A 19498-nucleotide genomic window follows, 5' to 3' on the forward strand; every position below is an offset into this window, starting at 1 on the left:
TGCCACAACACAACGGAATCAAGCCACAACAAAATCAAGCCACAACACAACAGAATAAATCCACAACACAACAAAATCAAGCCACAACACAACGAAATCAAGCCACAACACAACAGAATCAAGCCACAACAAAATCAAGCCACAACACAACAGAATAAAGCCACAACACAACGGAACAGAGCCACAACACAACGAAATCAAGCCACAACACAACAGAATAAAGCCACAACACAACAAAATCAAGCCACAACACAACAGAATAAAGCCACAACACAACGAAATCTAGCCACAACACAACGAAATCAAGCCACAACACAATGGAATAAAGCCACAACACAACAAAATCAAGCCACAACACAACGGAAATGCTCCTGACCACTAGGGGGCTCTCAGAGCTCGGTAAAGTTAGTTTTCCTTGCCAATGTTCTATATATGTTATATGTAATATCAATACCATGATTAGTTTTAACAGTATGTAACCACCGTATATCGACATGAAATATTAATTAATAGCTTCTTATTTATACCTATGAATGATTTGTGCGCTACCAAGGTGCATAGTGAAGGGAATGTCTGCCAATTCCACCAAGTGGTTAAAGCGTATATTTGTATTCATTAAAATTACATATAATATTTAAACACGGACATATTCAAATTCCAAAGCTTGTCAATCTTACCAACAGGAACTAACAAGCTTTGGAATTTGAACATGTCTGTTTTTAAATGTTAAACAAAGTCATTGTAATGACAAATTATACGTTTTAACCACTTGGTGGAATTGGCAGACGTTCCCTTCATCATGCGCCGTGGTATCGCGTCAAATCATTCACAAGTATAAATATGAAGCTATTGTGCCTGTAGTTGATTTTTAATTAATATTTCATGTCGATATACAATGCTTACACACTTAAAACTAATCATGGTATTGATATCTTTGTAGATTGTTGACTGTCAACTTTTTATAGAACATTGGCAAGGAATACTAATATTACCAAGCTCTGAGAGCCCCTTAGTGGTCGGGAGCATTTCCGTTGTGTTGTGGCTTTATTTCATTGTGTTGTGGCTTGATTTCATTGTGTTGTGGCTTTATTTCATTGTGTTGTGGCTTTATTTCATTGTGTTGTGGCTTGTTTCCGTTGTGTTGTGGCTTTATTTCGTTGTGTTGTGAACTTATGTTTGCTTTTTTAATTTCGCTGTGTTGTGCACAACTGGGTCACCGTAATATTAAAATACAAAACATTTGCAATCATAATAATATTTCACAATATTACTGTTTTTACTGTTAGAGAGTACTTTGGGTAGTTGCAAAGGCACATTGTTTCCAAAGCAAAAGATTTCCTTCTCAGAATGACGTTCCACATCAGTCCAGTCACAGGATCAAATAACAGCTTGACGATAGAAAATGAAAACTTCGGTTCAAGAAATCTTCTCAGCTTCACTATGTGTCCGGAACACATTAAAAACCAATACACGAAAGGTTCTCCCCCACTGTGAGTGAATTCATGCCAGGACTGTTGTCCCCTGTAGGCCTGGCCTGAGACCAGAGGTCATTGGCCTTCCCAGTGTCCCCCGGACCTTGCCATCATCAATCATAACCTGCCAAATACGAATCGTTTGTCGCAAGCCCCTCTGTGTACTGAGATGGCCGTATCTTTTTTCACATCAAAATGGCTGCCTCTATTTCACAGCTCAAGACAAACAGTCCTGTGTTTAACTCCGCTCATGGAAGAATGTAGATGATATTCCCTGCTCCCCCAGAGAGCTTTATATAGAGAGAAGTATTTATGACCAGCTGTTTAAGACCTGTAAATGAAACGCATACTGCAAATTATACCCCTGTCAAAATGAAGATATCATGTGCTTCCAGGATTCCAGAAGTTTTCAGAAACAGAGAGTATTGTTTTATGGTGTTGCGATGAAAACCTTCTTTGCTTGACACTAGCTCTACTATGGTTGTCTCATTATATGAAGAGAAATGAGATTTAAACAACTGATGTAAATCACTTAATTGTATCCTTTTCTTTTAAGTTGCCTTGATGGCTTCTGAAGAATAAATACGTCCATCGTGGAAGAGACTTGGAGTGATGGGCTCATTTACGACCCCTAATCTTTAAGCAATAGGAACAATGCAAGTGTTATTGCCCATTGTAAACTGATAAATTCCCACTTTGATTCATGATTCCCACAGGGAGGCAACAATAAATTGATCACATCTTAGGGCAGCATCAGCACTTTCTTTTGAATAAATCAATATTTGACGCTTTCATAATTACCTGAAATACTAAAGAGAATGAAAGGCCATGAGCAGCCTCGAAGAACAAGTCTTTTAGTTTCTCTCGCATTTTCAGTACTAATTTCCCTGGAAGGAAGTCAGGCTGATAACGCTCTCAAAGCACAACCCTGAAGTGTGTGGAAATGCCATTCTGCTCAGATAATATAGAATGAAAATATAGATTTTGATGCTTCCTATTTACTACAATGGGCCGTTTTTATAAAGTGTTTCTTTTAAGTTTGTCTATGTACACTTGTACTAAATTTATGTTTTTTAGTGTTGTGCTGCAGTTTAACTTTTTCAGTGTTGGTTATTTGACAAAACTTTTGTTTACAGTGTATAGAACAGTGGTTCTCAAACTTTTTTCCCAGTGGGCCGCACAATGGTCCAAGTGCAAGTCTCACGGTCCGCATATAATTTACATATGACGTCACCAATGCAAACCAATCAGATTTAATGTTATGGTATTAGCAGATAATACTATTATTATACCAAGATGTTGCACACAATAGATAACAAATAAAAACTAACTTACTGACATTAGCTTTACAATAATAATCAGTAATGCTCAATGAACACACAAACTGTATATACATCACTTTAAGTTGCTATTTAATTCTGTATGACTGTATGACTCTCTTCAACAGCATCGCAACAGTCACCAAACAATCACATAAACGCCTTAATAAGCAAATGTTGCTCTTTTTACAAACAACACTGAGCGCACTGTAGGCTAATTACAATCTCTGACGATATCAAGCATTCTGTCATGTCGCAATCCCTCGCGCAGCATCGGATCCGCGAGCGCGTGCAGAGTTGGGCTCATCCAGCCGTGGGTGCGATGATGCGATTATTTTTACTGCTTTAAAATACATCAAACAAACACATCGAATTCACAGTTCAGTCTTCTGAAATTGTAGGTTTTGCTTGTCAAGTACTTTACTACAGAGCAAACAGGAAGGCTGCCCATCTCGCTCATTAGGCGTAACAGCAAACTGATTCTTCCATTCTTCTTACCTTTACTGCTGATACTGCGACTCTTCTTGTTTGCATGTGTTCCTTCATTTTATCTTCCACATTTAGCTTTTCTCCTTTAATATTTATAAATAATTTGAACATTTTGAGGCTTAAATTTACAAAATTAATGGCTACTGTTTGAATTCTTCCTAAGCGCGCACTTGTGTTTGTTTCGTTAACTGAGTGATTGCGTCATTAGCCTACATTGCCTGATGTCTGAAAATAATAAATGCTCACCAAAATTATTTTATGACAAATAAAGCATTATAGCTCATTTATATTTATTTAATTCACTTCAATTTAAATTTTAAAACAAAAATAAATTGTATGCTATTTTTTATTATTATTATTATTATTATTATTGTGGTCGGCATATCGCAGGCCTCATTTACATTTGTGACGGGCCGCAGGTTGAGAACCACTGCTCCACACCCATTCAAACGCTGCGTCGCGCGACTCGTGTCCAATTACATCAAAAGTATATGCTCACTGGATGTCATGGCAACTGAATCACGGAGGAAATCTTTAAATATCTCGCCTTCGCTTTAATTTCGGACAATCTCCAAAAAGACATAAAGCACTAAACAAATGATTTTAACATGCGTTTATCAAAGTAGGAAATCCAGATTTTTAATCCCTTACACACAATTACTGCTGTTGAAATACGAAATGGAGGCAGGTCCGGATTAAATTCCCTCTGGGTCCGGACTTTGAGAAGTGCTGGTATAGAACCTTATTAATCATGCACAATACTAAGGGCCCTATAATACACCCGGCGCAATGCGACGCAAGGCGCAGCACAAGTGTGTTTCCCGTTCAGCGCCACGTCCTTAAATTAGTAAATGCATTTGCGCCAGTTAGTGCGCCCATGGGCGTGCTGGTCTAAAAAAGAGGTGTGTTCAGGCGCATTGCCGGCGCATTGCTATTTTAAGGAGCTGAAAATAGACTGCGCCATAGACCAACTCAAACCTGGTCTAAAGTCTAAAGTCAGTGGCGCAATATTTTTTTGTTAGAGCGCGTTGGTAGAAACTGCGCCTCTGGGCAGTGCGCATTGACTTTGCTTATTACACACAGGGATACGCATCACACAAATATGCCAAATATTAAAAACAAAAGGATTACATTGTAAAAGAATATTATTGTGTAGGCTACATAAATATAAAAATGTAATGATGAATAGTCATTGCGTGTATTAGAATTAGGATACCTATTTTCAATTCGGCCTATTACTACTTATAATGATGAACGAAACTGGCTAATTAATTGAACAATCGTGCCAATACACACACATATTAACTGACTCATCACGCGGAGCTATTTGAAAGCCTGCATCCAACGCAGACGACTGAAAGATTGACTGGCCACTTAACAGGTAATTTCTGCAAAACATCACTCGTTGAACTCCTCAGTTGAATCGGTGTGTTTAATAAGTCAGTGTATTTTATAATGTTATATGTTATATAATATATAATTATATAATATATATAATGTTATATCCTGCTTGTCCCGTAGCTGAACGCTTTTCAAGCGAAGAAACTGATCTGCTCGTGCGCAAAGTTAAAGCGCGCGAGCAGATCAGTTTCTTCGCTTGAAAAGCGTTCAGCTTTTCCGCCAACAAATTCCGGCATGTAAATAGCAATCCACCATGGCGCGAGCGCATCTCGCTCTTAAAGGGAATGGGAGATGACTAGGGCTGTATACCTTGGAGAACCTGGCGATACGATACATACCTCGATACACAGGTCACGATTCGATAAGTACCTCGATACAGAGCTGTCTCGATACGATTTGATACAATGTAATACGATTTAATAAAAATACATGGGCCAGAGCCAATTAGTTAATGCTGAACACATTTACTCAACAAACAGAATTTTTATTGAAGACAAAAGTGCATTATAACAAAGTGCATTTTGCTTAAATAATTAAGTCAACATTTAACTTTCCAATACAGTCTGAGCGCACACAAGCACAAAATCTTCTGTAAAATCTTATTAAATCTTCTTATAATTCTTTTTTGTGACACCATGTACTGCCATAACATATTTCACTATGAAATCACTTAAATGCTTCATCTTGCTTTAACATTTGGCACAACAACAAATCTAATCTACCTCATAACAGGATGGATTTTTAAAATCTTGAATTGAAAAAAATGAATTACCGGTGTAGCGTATAGAAGCCTGGCAATGCTTGCAGATTGCATTTGTTTTATCGATCCCTTGGTTTCCTTCCTTTGCTTTAAAACCAAAATGTGTCCAAACATCTGCCTTTAGGGCAGGGGTCTCAAACTCAAATTGGCGAGGGGCCGTTTCTGTGATTGACACCTCATAGGAGGGCCATTTTAACATTCAAGCGCAAGAAAGTGCAACATTTCAGAAAATGTACTTTCCTTTGCATTATTTCTTATTTACTTCAAATTTCATTACTAAAATATTTTTATACCTATACTATAAATATTTTATTTACCATACTAAATGTAAACAGCAGTGTCTCTCTCATTGTTACACAGTGTAATATAATTATATAACACTATTACTAATATAATACTACTAATATAATACTATTAATTGCAATAGTCTGGTGCAACTTCTCACATCCAACAAGGTGCATGGAATAAAAAAAAATTAGTAATTTAGGAACAAAACCAGCAACACGTGGCATGGAGGGGTCAGAAATAAACAAAAAACTGGAGCTATATATCATCTTTATTTTGCCAAAAAATAAAAATCTCTCGTTGTTACATACATTATTAGTTTTTAACGTTTAGTGGAAATATTTTCCCTTAGTTTATGTTAGCTGTGACATTAAAATCTTGCACTGAACAACACTGTACAGAACAAATACAATCCCTGAGTACATTTGTACACTCTTCTGTTTCTTGACAAACACCAGAGCTTGTACTCACACAGCTGACACTCATTTGTCCAAGATGCTGTTTGAGCGTCGGTAACGTTTAATTGTTACATCGGCGCTCGTGACTTAAAGTCGAGTGCTTTTACTGTAATTTAGGCGAGCGCGCTCATAATAGAAGCGACGCGGTTGAGAGTGCGGCTCATGGTTGCGTAGCAACAACAGACGCCACTGAAGCGAAAGCAATGCGGCGCGGCCGTTTATGTGACGCGATTTGTGAATGCCCTCATAAAACCGCGACTTTTTCGTTGCATATCAGACCAGACAGGTAGCAACTAGAGAATAATAATAATAATAATAATAATAATTTAGCGGGCCGGATTATGTTTTATTTTTGATAGGCTATCAGTTGTGGGCCGGGTAGAGTTGGAGGGCGGGCCGTAAATGGGCGGAGTATCGATACTAAGGGCTAGAATGTCGATACTGTATCTTTTTTTATTATATCGGTATGTATCTAAGAATCGATATTTTGAGCACACCCCTAGAGATGACACTCTGATTGGTTTATTGAACGTTACGCCCATTACTCATTAAGAGAATAGGGACAACCCATTTCAAAAATGCGCCCCGGCGCACGGACCGTTTTTCCGTCGTTAAAATAGCAAAAGTGGATTTGGACACGCCCTGAGTGCACCTGCGCCGTGCGCTTCACACTTTGCGTTTAGATCGTTAAAATAGGGCCCTAAGTGTGAAAAAGAATGAAATATAGCCATTATCATCTACTTTGTTGCAATTAAATATATATATATATATATATATATATATATATATATATATATATATATATATATATATATATATATATAGACAAGGAAACTATGGGTGCTCTGCCAGTTCTTGGCCACACCAATGTGTATTATATGCCATTTTATTTCTGTATTTTTTTGTTTTTTTCCCCTTAAACATTCAAGAATTATGTATTATATGAGAATATATATGAATAATATGAGAATGTCTTTTTCACTACTGTCATTGTGACTTATTTGCACTACCGTTTCTGACTCCTCATGTCATGTATATGCCAGATATGCCATTTTATATCTGTATTTTTATCTTCTTTAATTAGTGTCAGAAATATGTTTATTTGCACTACTTGTTAGCACAAGTGCCATATACTGTCAGGGAGTGAATTTGCACGTTCACTCAAAGCATCGCCAGTGAAAATCACTTGGGTATGAACACAAAAATCGTCCTGAAAAACGCTGGCGATAAGCGCGTCGCGATATTAGTCCCGGTGTGTACAGGCCTTTATACTCCATTTTTAACTTGGGTAGAAGATTGCCATTTATTATTATTATTATTATTATTAAAATGGAAAGAATATACACAAACCGATTATTTGCCCCTTAGGAAAAATTGCCTTTGTAGTGTTTCTTAAATGTCACTTTGGATAAAATCATCTGCCAAATGAATACATTCATTGTAAAGCTACCTAGTGTTCCTGACAAACACATCATAGAGGACTTATTCAAGCTTGTTGGTCAGCGCAATTTGCCAGTTTTATACACATGGATAAAGTTTTGTTCTAGTGTTGTGTTTACAAATTAGCCCTTTCATTTCATGCTTCGGAAGACCAAGCAATCGCAGGCACATTGTCCTTCCATTATCTGGCTGAAGTGAATGATGAAAACGCAGACTGCTGATGAAGGTAGCCACATAGATGATTGGCCCCAACACCGGCTTATTCCCTTCAGCACATTTTCAATTAAACCTTTTTAGCCAGTGAGCAATTAACAGTAGGCAGCTTCTTGAGCTCGGCAAAACGTGATTCTCTGCACTCCATAATCACTCATTGTCATAATGATGCATGAGCAGATCAAATTGTTTGGGATGACAAAAGCTTGTACTGGCCTTTATTCACTGCATCTTATTCAGGGGACCAGAGGAGATGAATACATCACCTCAGAAATCGAGCGCTCGTAAATCTTGTTTTAAAGACGCTTATCCAGGTTTAGATTCAGTCCAAAGGTGGCTTTTGTGGAGTCAGGTTTTATTTATTACTCCAGCCTCATTTCGTTTGGCCTTTTGTGCATGGGAATAAATAATTATTTGTGCATTATTGTGATTTAACTTTATACATATATACACATAGTAGTGGCCTAAAGTGATGACCGAAGGGGATATTTGCACTATATTTGCTTTTAATGGCCCTACAATTCAATTAAACCATCAAAATGTTAGGAGTATGTTAAATTGGGATGAAGAACACACTAAACTTGGTTGAGGTATTTAACAGGCAAACTACAGCTTATCAAGATATGGGTTTTATTCTTCTATGTGTGTGTGTGTGTGTCCAAACAGATCCTTCATACTCGCCTTGTAGTGCCTAGTAGTCTCATCCCAGACTTTGGAAATTATTTTAAAGCAGTCACACATTGAGATGATTTTAAATTAGCTCACTAGTCTTCTTTGACTGGCCCAGTGCTCCACAGTCTGCATAATACTTGTCTCATGGTGCTTGCAATAATTCTGCATGCATTCAAACCCAGCAAACGAGCAATAGCCTATCTAATGTCATTTAATCATATTGAGCCATTTTGAAAATATCCTCCTTGGTTGCAGAGGACAGCTCCTTCCTCTTGGCCATATTCAATAAAACCCACAAAATAAAGTCTAATAATATAGTGAACACCAGCCACAGTGATTGATTGAATTATAGGCTGGGAATAATGAGTGCAAGCTTTGAATCTCATCTTAGCCCAAAAAATGTCTGCACAATTCAGCATGTTTCATTGTGTTGTCACAAATGAAACAATTGATAGCCGAGGGCATACATTAGTTTTACACTCTAAGCACAAATATGCAATAAGCTTACAAAAGCTTTAATGCATTTTTAATATGTTTGAATAAACGTAGAAGACATCACTTTTTAGCCACTATTGTATATGCTCAAAATGACACTTGCAACCGATAAAGGGATAAAAATTGTGTTCTATCCCAAGATTAATATTATTTCAATTAATTATTATTTTATTTAATATTGTATTAATATTATTAGATCTCATTGTGATTTTAAAGACCCTTTCTTAAAAGTTCTCTAAGCGATCCCTCCTCCTCCTCCTCCCCCTCCCCTTCGTGCTTCCTGAAACAGTCATGAATGCGCATTTAAAATCATTCTTGTTGGTTATTGGCTGGAGCATGTTTATTATGTTTCGTGGTCCAGATTGCACCAGGTAGTTTTTGTTGTCGTTTTTGGAGCTTGTGGCGACTACAGAGACCGCTTTTTTTTTTTTACAGTGTGTTCAGGAGACAGGCAGCTAGCGGATAGTGAGGAGATGTTTGCTGTATGTGACAAAAAATGTTTTGGCCTAAAAACGCATGACATCGCTTGGAGCACTTTGTACAATAAAAATTTTGCTACTGTGTTGGATCATTTGATTTTCAATGTAAATTGCGTGAATCAAAATCCATTTAAGAACTACTGCTATAAACCATTTTTGGTTTTCAAATCAAGACCCTTGAAACTTACTTTTACTTTGGTGACTTGTGTGGTCAGTTTGAGGAGAAGTTAGAAACATCAATCGATTGTTTTAGACATTTGTGCTACTTTAGATCTAATGCCAGCATTGTCTCAGAGAGAAGGCAGATAAATCTTTAGTTTTAATAGTGTCTCTTAGTTCACATGCCAGAGAGGCAAAATGAAGCCGTAATTACAAGTCTTAATTGATGTGTTTTTACCTTGATAGACCATAGCTCTGCTCTCCTTGCTCTTTTCAGACTGTGGCTTGGCTTGCTGTTGTTTGCTCTATATTTCTCTGTGTATTGATTGCTATTATGGCAAATCCAATGGGCACAATAGAACTCTATCAGCAAAATACAGGTTAATTATCTTGAGGTCAGGCGGTCTCAAATGCACACAAAGGGCTTATCCTCTTCACACATTACAACCTAACATTAAATCGTGAGCACAAATTATCACCAAGGTTTTTTTTTCATTCAGCAAATGAACTGGCAATTGGAAGGAGAGCAGTGTTTAAGCATCGACATCTGAGAGTTTAGCTGTTTGACAACTTTTGTTCTCTTTTAAAAAGCCATTTGCTCTTTATTGTCAAAATGATTGTCTCCAACTATTATTCAGGGTTTTATAATACATATTCGATCATGGTAAATGATTTTAGTTGAGTATACATGGTAAAATTATTTTTACTAATTGAGATTTTACTCATATTATAATTTCTCCAAATTAGAATGCACCGATCTTTCTTTTCGCTGGTGGTGAAACAGACAGTGCAGACCTTTGACTGAAGGCAAAAAGTGATATTTTTGCTAAGTGGAGTGGGAAGCTGTCGGACGTTTTACTTATGCCTGACTGATTGGCCTTATAAGCGGCCGAGAGGCCCGTCAATGAGCTTGAGTTAATGGCATTGATTGTGGATATTGTGCTTTTTTCCCCGGCTCCTGCAGGGACTCCAGTGAATCGGATTCCTATCATGGCCAAGCAGGTGTTGGATCTCTACACTCTCTACAAGCTTGTCACTGAAAAAGGCGGCTTAGTGGAAGTCATCAATAAGAAAATATGGCGCGAGATTACCAAAGGCCTGAACCTCCCTACCTCCATCACCAGTGCGGCTTTCACCCTCCGAACACAGTGAGTGAGATAACTTCAGACGAGAGCAACTTGTTGATAACTACCAGTTGATTCTTGTCTATCTTGTCCAATTCAATTACCTGCTTTTAAAATAAAGAGAGTGAAGACAGTGTATTTGACAGTGTTTGGTAGAAGTAAGAAAGAGGTTTTACAAAGATACATTTGTACAGCAAAATTGAGATACATCAAGCAAACAATAATGCAGTGTAAGCCTAGGGCGTTCTATTTAACTTTAATGTACAATTAATTATTATTGAAAATGCGGCATTCATGGTGGAAGAATCTAAAAACACAAAACAGTAAGTCACAACGCAGTGGCAAAAAGACATTTTCCATGTGTATAAATGGGTCAGGCTCCAAACACATTAATGCATCCTGTGTGAACAACCCCTAAGACACTGCTTTTTTCTATCCAATGCTTTACTCATCTAACACAATATATAACACAAATGTATTTGAATTATCTTCATTTTGGGGGTTTTCTCTGCAAAAATATTGGTACACTACCATTCAAAAACTTGGGGAATGTAAGATTTTTTATAGCTTTTGAAAGAAGTCTCTCATGTAAATCCTTGACCTGCTTGAGGAACACATGACCTTGTTTGTGCATGTCCACTCTCAGTGCTGTCTTTTAACACAATTACATTACTCTCAAATACAGCCAGTAGACCTGTAGGCTGTCATAAGGAAACAATGCACACAATAGCCGCTTTTCCACCGTCGGGCCAAACGGTTCTCATTGCGTAACCGTTCCATTCCGTGAGGATCCGGGACAGCTGGTATCGTTACGGTTTCATTTTCCACTGTGGAGCTGATAACAGCCACTCTTTTGAATGTAATACAAAAGTGTCAGTTGCCTTGGTAACGCAATGGTTTACTGATGATATTAGAGGTAAATAATGGCCGCGTTATGGAGGATGATCAGATATTTCTTATTATTAATATTTTATTATTAATTTGTGTTTACAGCGCTCGAATAGAGCGCTTAGCCAGCTACGGAGAAACTGGTAGCCAGGCAACAGACAAGTGACCAATCCTGTGTGGCAACGTCACTTCACGCCTTCTACCAGCACGATTCAGCACGGGCCGAGAACAGTTTGTAATCGTGCCGTGCCGTACCAGGCTGCAGTGGAAACACAACTGGAACCGTTCCTTACCATTCTAAGAACCATTCGGCCCGACGGTGGAAAAGCGGCTAATGGCAATCATAATTCAGTTGATCATGAACCTGTAAAAAAAAGATAGTTGAAGAAACATTTCTCATACAGGTCATGTAAATAGAAGAATGCAGGAAATCTGGATTTCACTGCACTGTTAAGAGCAAGAATGTGCACTTACTACATTGTGGTGTAATGTTCCACCTCCTTTGTTTTCAAAAATGTAAATGACATAGTAAGTCTCTGCAGTAAACATATAATAAGATGACTATTACAACAATAAATATACTGTATAATATACAATATACAATAAATATAAATGGTTTCTATTTGTTAGCACTTAACAGTATGTGAACCATGAATAGTATGTGAACCATGAGGGATCATACAAAATGCATGTTATTTTTTATTTAGTACTGTCCTGAGTAAGATATTTTACATAAAAGATGTTTACATTTAGTTCACAAGACAAAACAATAGCTGGATTTATTAAAATAAAACCATTCATAAGTATGTGAACCATTGATTCTCAATACTGTGTGTGGATACCTGATGATCCACGACTGTTTTTTTGTGTTGTGATGGTTGTTCATGAGACTCTTGTTTGTCCTGAGCAGTTAAACTGATCTCTGTTCTTCAGAAAAATCCTCCAGCTCCTGCAGATTCTTCAGTTTTCAAGCATTTTTGCGTATTTGAACCCTTTCCAGCAGTGACTGAATGATTTTGAGATCCATCTTTTCACACTGAAGACAATTGAGGGACTCAAACACAACTATTAAAAAAGGTTCAAACATTCACTGATGCTCCAGAAGGAAACACGATGCATTAAGAGTCGGGCGGTGGTGAAGGATGAAGATGTCACAATTTGTCTTATTTTGTTTAAATATCATTGTTTTTCATTTAGTACGGCCCTTCGGAACCAACAGAAGATACTTGCATGTTTCCCGGAAGAAAAATTTTTTTTCAAGGTACAATTTACCTTGATATTCGAATTCAAAAGTTTTTACCCCTCGGATCTTAATGCATCATGTTTCCTTCTGGAGCATCAGTGAATGTTTGAACCTTTTTAATAGTTGTGTTTGAGTCACTCAATTGTCCTGTGAAAAGATGAATCTCAAAATCCTACAGTCACTGCTGGAAAGGGTTCAAATATGCAAAAAAATGCTTGAAAACTGAAGTATTTGCAGGACCCAGAGGATTTTTCTGAAGAAGAGAACAGATCATCAGGTAACCACACACAGTATTAAGAACCAATGGTTCACATACTTATGAATGGGGCCATTTTAATAAATACAGCGATTTATTTATTTATTTATTTATTTATTTTTGTCTTGTGAACTAAATGCAAATATCTTTTATGTAAAATATCTTACTCAGGACAGTACTAAATAAAAAATAACATGCATTTTATATGATCTCTCTTATTTTATTAAAATTATTCAGATTTTCACAGATTCTGCAAGTGGTTCACTTTTTCTTGCAACTGTATATGAGAATGCTCAGAACTCATGATTAAATAAATGTTAAAAACACTGTATATTTCACTACATGGCGGCAGCACCAAAACCTGCATCTTACCTTATGATACTTATGACCTTAAGATTGCTCAGGAGTAATGCTGATGAATTATTTAACCCCTTACATGCATAAGTGTCAGTTGAGTTCCAAGTCAGGCTGCTCCTCAATCAGCATAGTCAAGTCACTCATGCCACTCAAAGTCACAAACCACATTCGATAACATATAAAAATCAAATAGTCTTTAGAGTAATTGAATATAATATTTATGAATAGGTGGAAAAGTGAAGAAAAGTGAAGTTACTTCTGAGGAAAGATCCTGCAGCTTTTGTTTACAAATACTACTTGGTTTGATGTTTATTTATTTAATACAATGATGTTTATCTGTGTAATGATACATTGTTATATCGAGATATCACAATATAAAAATGCGACGATATTTATCGTTGATGTAAACAATATGATTCGTGATATAGAGTTAGTTTTATCCAAGGCTCAGCTTACTGTATTTATAAGGTATAATTCACACAAAAATGTAAATTCTGTCATCATGTACTCACCCTCATGTCATTTCAAATCTATAAGATTATCGTTCAACTTCCAAAAACAAATGAAGATATTTTTTATGAAAGATTTCTGTCCCTTCATTTAAAGCCCATTCCACTACATCTTAAAAGATCCAAAAAATGGCCTAAAGGCATCGCAAAAATAATCAACCGAGTGGTCTAGTCTTCTGAAGAGACACAATGGCTTTATATGATTAACAGATTTATAATAATGTGCATACTGTAGTAATATACGGAAGTTTAAATACTTGTGTGATGCGCAAAAACAACATGTGAGTGAGTAAATGCAGAATTAAATTTTTGGGGTGAACTAACCATTTACAGTTTGGGAATAGTCATTTTGACACGCTTTCTTGCGATTAGAAGTGTGATTGATTGCATTGATTGGAATGGCACTCAATGTGAAAGTGCAAACATTTAAATCACCATATCACATTTAGTTTTATTAGTATGATTATTCAAAGCATTTTTAGATGGTTTATTCTTATTAGTATATTGCTTTAATTGCGGGAAAGGCGTGTGCGGCTTGTCTGTGTAAGAGATTCAACGAATGCCTGCATTGAAAGCGTGTGTATTGTGTGAGAAATTTTTTTACAGAGTTTGTGACATTACTACATTAAACTACTATATATATTGTTGATTATAATGCATAATAATGATATGCAATGGGGGGAACATTTGTGGGTCCTGATAATAATAAAGTAATAATAATAATAATAAACCTCTCTTCTTTATTTTGGTGTAAAATATCGCAATAGTATCATACTGTGACCTCAGTATCGCGATTTGTATCGAATCGTGACATGAGTGTATCGTTACACCACTATTCATATCTTTTCCAAAGTGACACTTTTTAGGGGCTCTGTTTGTTAGAGGTGAGAATATTTAGGCATTTCACTGAAATTCTCAGAATCGATTAAGAGAAAATCACGATGCATCAGAGAATGATTTTTTTTGTTTCTCCCACCCCTACTGTTTATGCAGCTGCCATTGTGATTAGGTTGTACATCACAGAATGAGTTTCATGTACTGTCTTTTGTTCTCTACAGGTATATGAAGTACCTCTATCCTTATGAATGTGAAAAGCGGGGACTGAGCTCTCCTGGGGAGCTTCAGGCAGCTATTGACAGCAATCGTCGTGAAGGGCGGAGACAGAGCTATGGCTCCACCCTCTTCAACTATTCCCCCGTGGGCACCCCCACACTGCTGGCTTCCCCCAAACTCCAGATGCCCCACATTAGCATGCCCACTCCCAACGGTGGGCACATGACTCAAACCCCTGTTATCAAGAAAGGTTTGTGTTTTCTATTAGTATTCTATTAATTGTTTTGAAAAGAAAGAGAAAGACAAATGATATTCCTCATCAGGAAATTGAATGTTATTGCAGACCATCTAAATTACACCCTAGATCCTCCAAAGGAGAAGTCATCTCTCTTACACAATAACAATGCCACTTCTTACTCACGCTTATTCCACGCTGTTGCCTGAATAGTCATCAGAGCAGACAGGAAACAGCTTGCAGGACTTCCTCTTGCCCACTCTGCCAGTTTCCGCACCACACCAGCAGGAGCAATGAAACACAAAGAGACATGGGCTGCTTCATGATTCAGTAATGTGCCTATATGGAAAAGGACAAGTCACGCAACTCTTTAAGGATCAAAGACCCTTACGAATCTGACAATATTTATAGTGTTTACAAAGCAGCCTTAAATAGATCTCAGTGCTTACTGCATGACTTGTGTCATACTAATACTTCCCTGTTGGGATGTTATTTCTAAATCTTAATGTTTATAATAAAATTCAGATTGAGCAACATCCTTTTTATTTGCAAAACCGTTTTACTGTATAAAATATAAAGAATCAGGTTAACATTGTCAAAATTAATATCTGATATATAAACATTTTAAAAAATACACTACCATTTAAAACATTCAAAAATTTTGCAAGATTTTTTTTGTTATTATTTATGCTTTTATTCAGCAAGGACAGATTAAATTTATCAAAAGTGACAGTAAAGACATGTATAATGTTCCAAATAAATGCTGTTCTTTTGAACTTTCTATTCAACAAAGAATCCTGAAAAATGTATCCACAAAAAGATTAAGCAGCACAACTGTTTTCAACATTAATAATAATAAGAAATGTTTCTTGAGCAGCAATTCAGCATATAATATTATTAAAATGATTTCTGCAGGATCATGTGACACTGAAGATTGAAAAAATTCAGCTTTGCCATCACAGGAATAAATTACATTTTAATAGAAAACTGTTATTTGAAATTCTAATAAGATTTCACAATAATACAATTTTTACTATATTTTTTATCAAATAAATGCAGCCTTGCTGAGTAGTGAGTATAAGATATTTTTTTCAAAATCATTAAAAAACATACTGATCCCTAACTTTTTAATAGTAGAAGTAATATTACAAAAAGCTCCAGCATTAAATGATTCAGCTAATTCATTAACTCATAACAACAAACTAATCATGATTCAAAGACTTCTAAGGTCATTTGTGATAAAGGGCCAGATTTACTAAATGGGGCAAATTAGCGTGAGAGCGCAATTCCACAAATGCGCCGATGGGAGTGGCAAGTTTTGCACGTGATCTACTGCTGATGCGCAAATTAAAGAACACAGACGCAGTCACAGTCATTTACATAATGACCAATCCAATCTAACAAGAGCAGCGCAAATTAGCTTTGGGACACAAATAAGCAGAGCTGATGCTCTCATCAGGTGCGGGTTGACACAGGCGCAACTTGTTACATATATATACACTGTGTGTATATATACACTGTGTATACATATATATATATATATATATATATATATATATATATATATATATATATATATATATATGCTAACATGGCTTGGCAAATGATATGTTCAGATAACGTCTTCCTCTGGCATTCCAAAGAAATTATTATGAGTGGAAAATATTTTCTCCCTTCTACCATGCGCTCTCTGTGCCATGCAGTCATGTCTCAAAATGGGTTAAGACATGCTTTTTATTTTGCACTGCGTGTCTTTAGTAAATTCTGACAGTATTTTTTTAACGGCAAAAGAGGGTTTGCAAGCTGTTAGTAAATCTATCCCAAAGTGTTTTCTCAACAGTCTAACTTCCTTGATAGTGAAATGTCAACTCATATTTACATTAGTTCAACGTAGCAGTCACTTTAAACAAAATAAATTCTAAACAGCAGCCTGGCAAAATTATGCATCACAAAAGTGAGGCTATTTCAAGATAATTGTTATAAACTACAATACTTAACTATTAACCTATAGGCACTGGTGGAGTTGCTGCAGGCAGTAGTGCCTTAGCAGGGTAACATCTACCTGTGAAATAATGATAATTGTTTTAAGGAGTTGATACTTTAGGTGGTCCACTATTTTTGGTTTGTTGTTAAAGTGTTCTACAACCTGAAAATCACAGACTTTATGATGCTTTCTTGCCCCACAGAGGACTCTATGATGTCCAGCTGCCTGACTAACAGGGTGGGCATCCCTGTGTCTCTGGCCAGCCACCACAGTGCAGCTCAGGCCGCAGCGGCTCAGGCTGCAGCTGCAGCAGCTGTGCAGGCGGCCGCGTTGGAGCAGCTGCGGGAGAAGCTGGAGTCTGGAGAGCCACCGGAGAAGAAAGTGATGCTCATGGCAGAGGAGCAGCAGAGGATAATGCAGCATGCATTGCAGCAGAATCTCTTCGCCATGGCAACCCAGCTACCCATGAACATCAAACTGAACAACAGAGGTGGGTGCAAGCAATGTAAAGATTGTTCTCATATATTTTGACCAGTGTATGTTTTCACAAAAATCACTTTATTTTAATTTAAAAGTGAAAATGAAAATCTTAAACTTTGTAAGGTGCAATCTTGTGTGTTATTATAAAATAAATGGCATGTGTTTCTCTAGAGTGACCCATAAAATCCGGTGGACTGAGTCAGTAGTGACGAGAGAGGGTCAAATAATGTAGATTAGGGCAGAGGAATTTATTTACTCTAGGGTGAGTAGGGATCACAAATAAACAACAGCAGCTTGGAAAGCCCTCAGGTTTGACTGCCAGAAATAACATGAAAAAAGATTAGCCTTCCATTTTTCCCTCACCAAACTGAGGTAATTAATGAAAAACATTTTATTGATGAATAATTTATGAATGACATATTTTTATTTAATTCATTCATTCGTTCATTTATTTATAACACTAAATAAGGGTCATCTGTGAGAGAGGTTTATGAGACATTCTGAAGGAAGGAATTTATGAAAAACAATATTTATGAATGACAATTTTTATTTATTTATTTATGACACTAAGGTCAGGTTTATGAGACATTCTCAAAAAAAAAAATAAAACATCTATTTAATTAGGTTTGAATGAATAGTGAAGCTTTACTGATGATGAAAAGTGATTTCTGTCAGGCTGTTTGTCTAATGTTAATGATTTCAGTGCACCTTCATCACTTAATGACAGAGCGTGCGCCATGATTGCAGGCTGGTCATGAGTAATGTTTTGTTGTTTTCTACGTGACTGTTACTCTTATACCACCCATCAAACCAAGAGCCTTTTTATATGGTGGGACAGTGTAACATAATTCCATAATGCTGAGCAGGACTTTCACACAGAAATACTCTGCAATTTAAAGATTATATTAAATGTTATTTTGTTTAACCTGCACACAAGTATCCAGGGTAATGACAGAGTAAAAAATGAAAGTCCTGACAGTTGCTAACTTCTTGGAAATATGAATCCCCATGTGTGATTTTTCCTTTTTGGCTCAAAAAATGAATCTAATGGTCTGCTACTCAAAACACAAAAATGAGAATTGTCATCAATTATTCACCTTCATGTTGTTTCAAACCCATAAGACTTCAGAACACAGATAAAGATATTTTTGATGAAATCTGAGAGATTTCTGTCCCTCCATTGAAAATCTATTCACTCTAAACTCAGATGCTTCAAAACGTTTGTAAAGAAATCATCTAATAAATCCATATGAATCGAGAAATTTAGGGCCAGATTAACTAAACGGGTCAAATTATCGTGAGAGCGCAATTTCACAGATATGCCATTGGGAGTGGCAAGTTTTGCACGTAATCTACTGTTCATGCACAAATTAAACACAGACTCAGTCAACTCATTTACATAATAACACAATCTAACAGGAGCAGTGCAAATTAGCATTGGGTTGCAAATAAGCAGAGCTGATGCTCCTCAGGTGCGGGTCGACACAGGTACAACTTGTTACATGTAATCTGACAAACACGTACACATATAATAATATTGTTTGCCAAGCCATGTTTGCCAATACGATATGTTAATACGATAAGAAATGAATACGAGTGGAAAATATTTTCTTCCTTCTACAACGTGCTCTTTGTTCACTGCGGTGTCTCCTCCTAGCAGCAACAATTGCAGCCATGTCACAAAATGGGTTAAGACATGCTTTTTTGGGCGTTAAATAATGCCGCAA

At 36.7% G+C, this 19498-nt stretch overlaps 1 protein-coding gene across 2 annotated transcripts in view; it reads left to right on the forward strand.

The window, feature by feature from the left end:
- The window catches only part of arid3c (AT rich interactive domain 3C (BRIGHT-like)), an 84588-nt gene that overhangs the window by 58318 nt on the left and 6772 nt on the right, over window positions 1–19498 (forward strand). For both annotated transcript variants that reach the window (XM_067408075.1, XM_067408076.1), the window contains 3 exons: window positions 10607–10790; window positions 15078–15322; window positions 17494–17781. In XM_067408075.1, coding sequence (XP_067264176.1) covers window positions 10607–10790; window positions 15078–15322; window positions 17494–17781 — 717 coding nt within the window. The remainder of the gene's footprint in view (window positions 1–10606; window positions 10791–15077; window positions 15323–17493; window positions 17782–19498) is intronic.

The sequence above is a fragment of the Chanodichthys erythropterus genome, chromosome 13 (assembly GCF_024489055.1).
Source record: "Chanodichthys erythropterus isolate Z2021 chromosome 13, ASM2448905v1, whole genome shotgun sequence".
Taxonomy (NCBI): Eukaryota; Metazoa; Chordata; class Actinopteri; order Cypriniformes; family Xenocyprididae; genus Chanodichthys; species Chanodichthys erythropterus.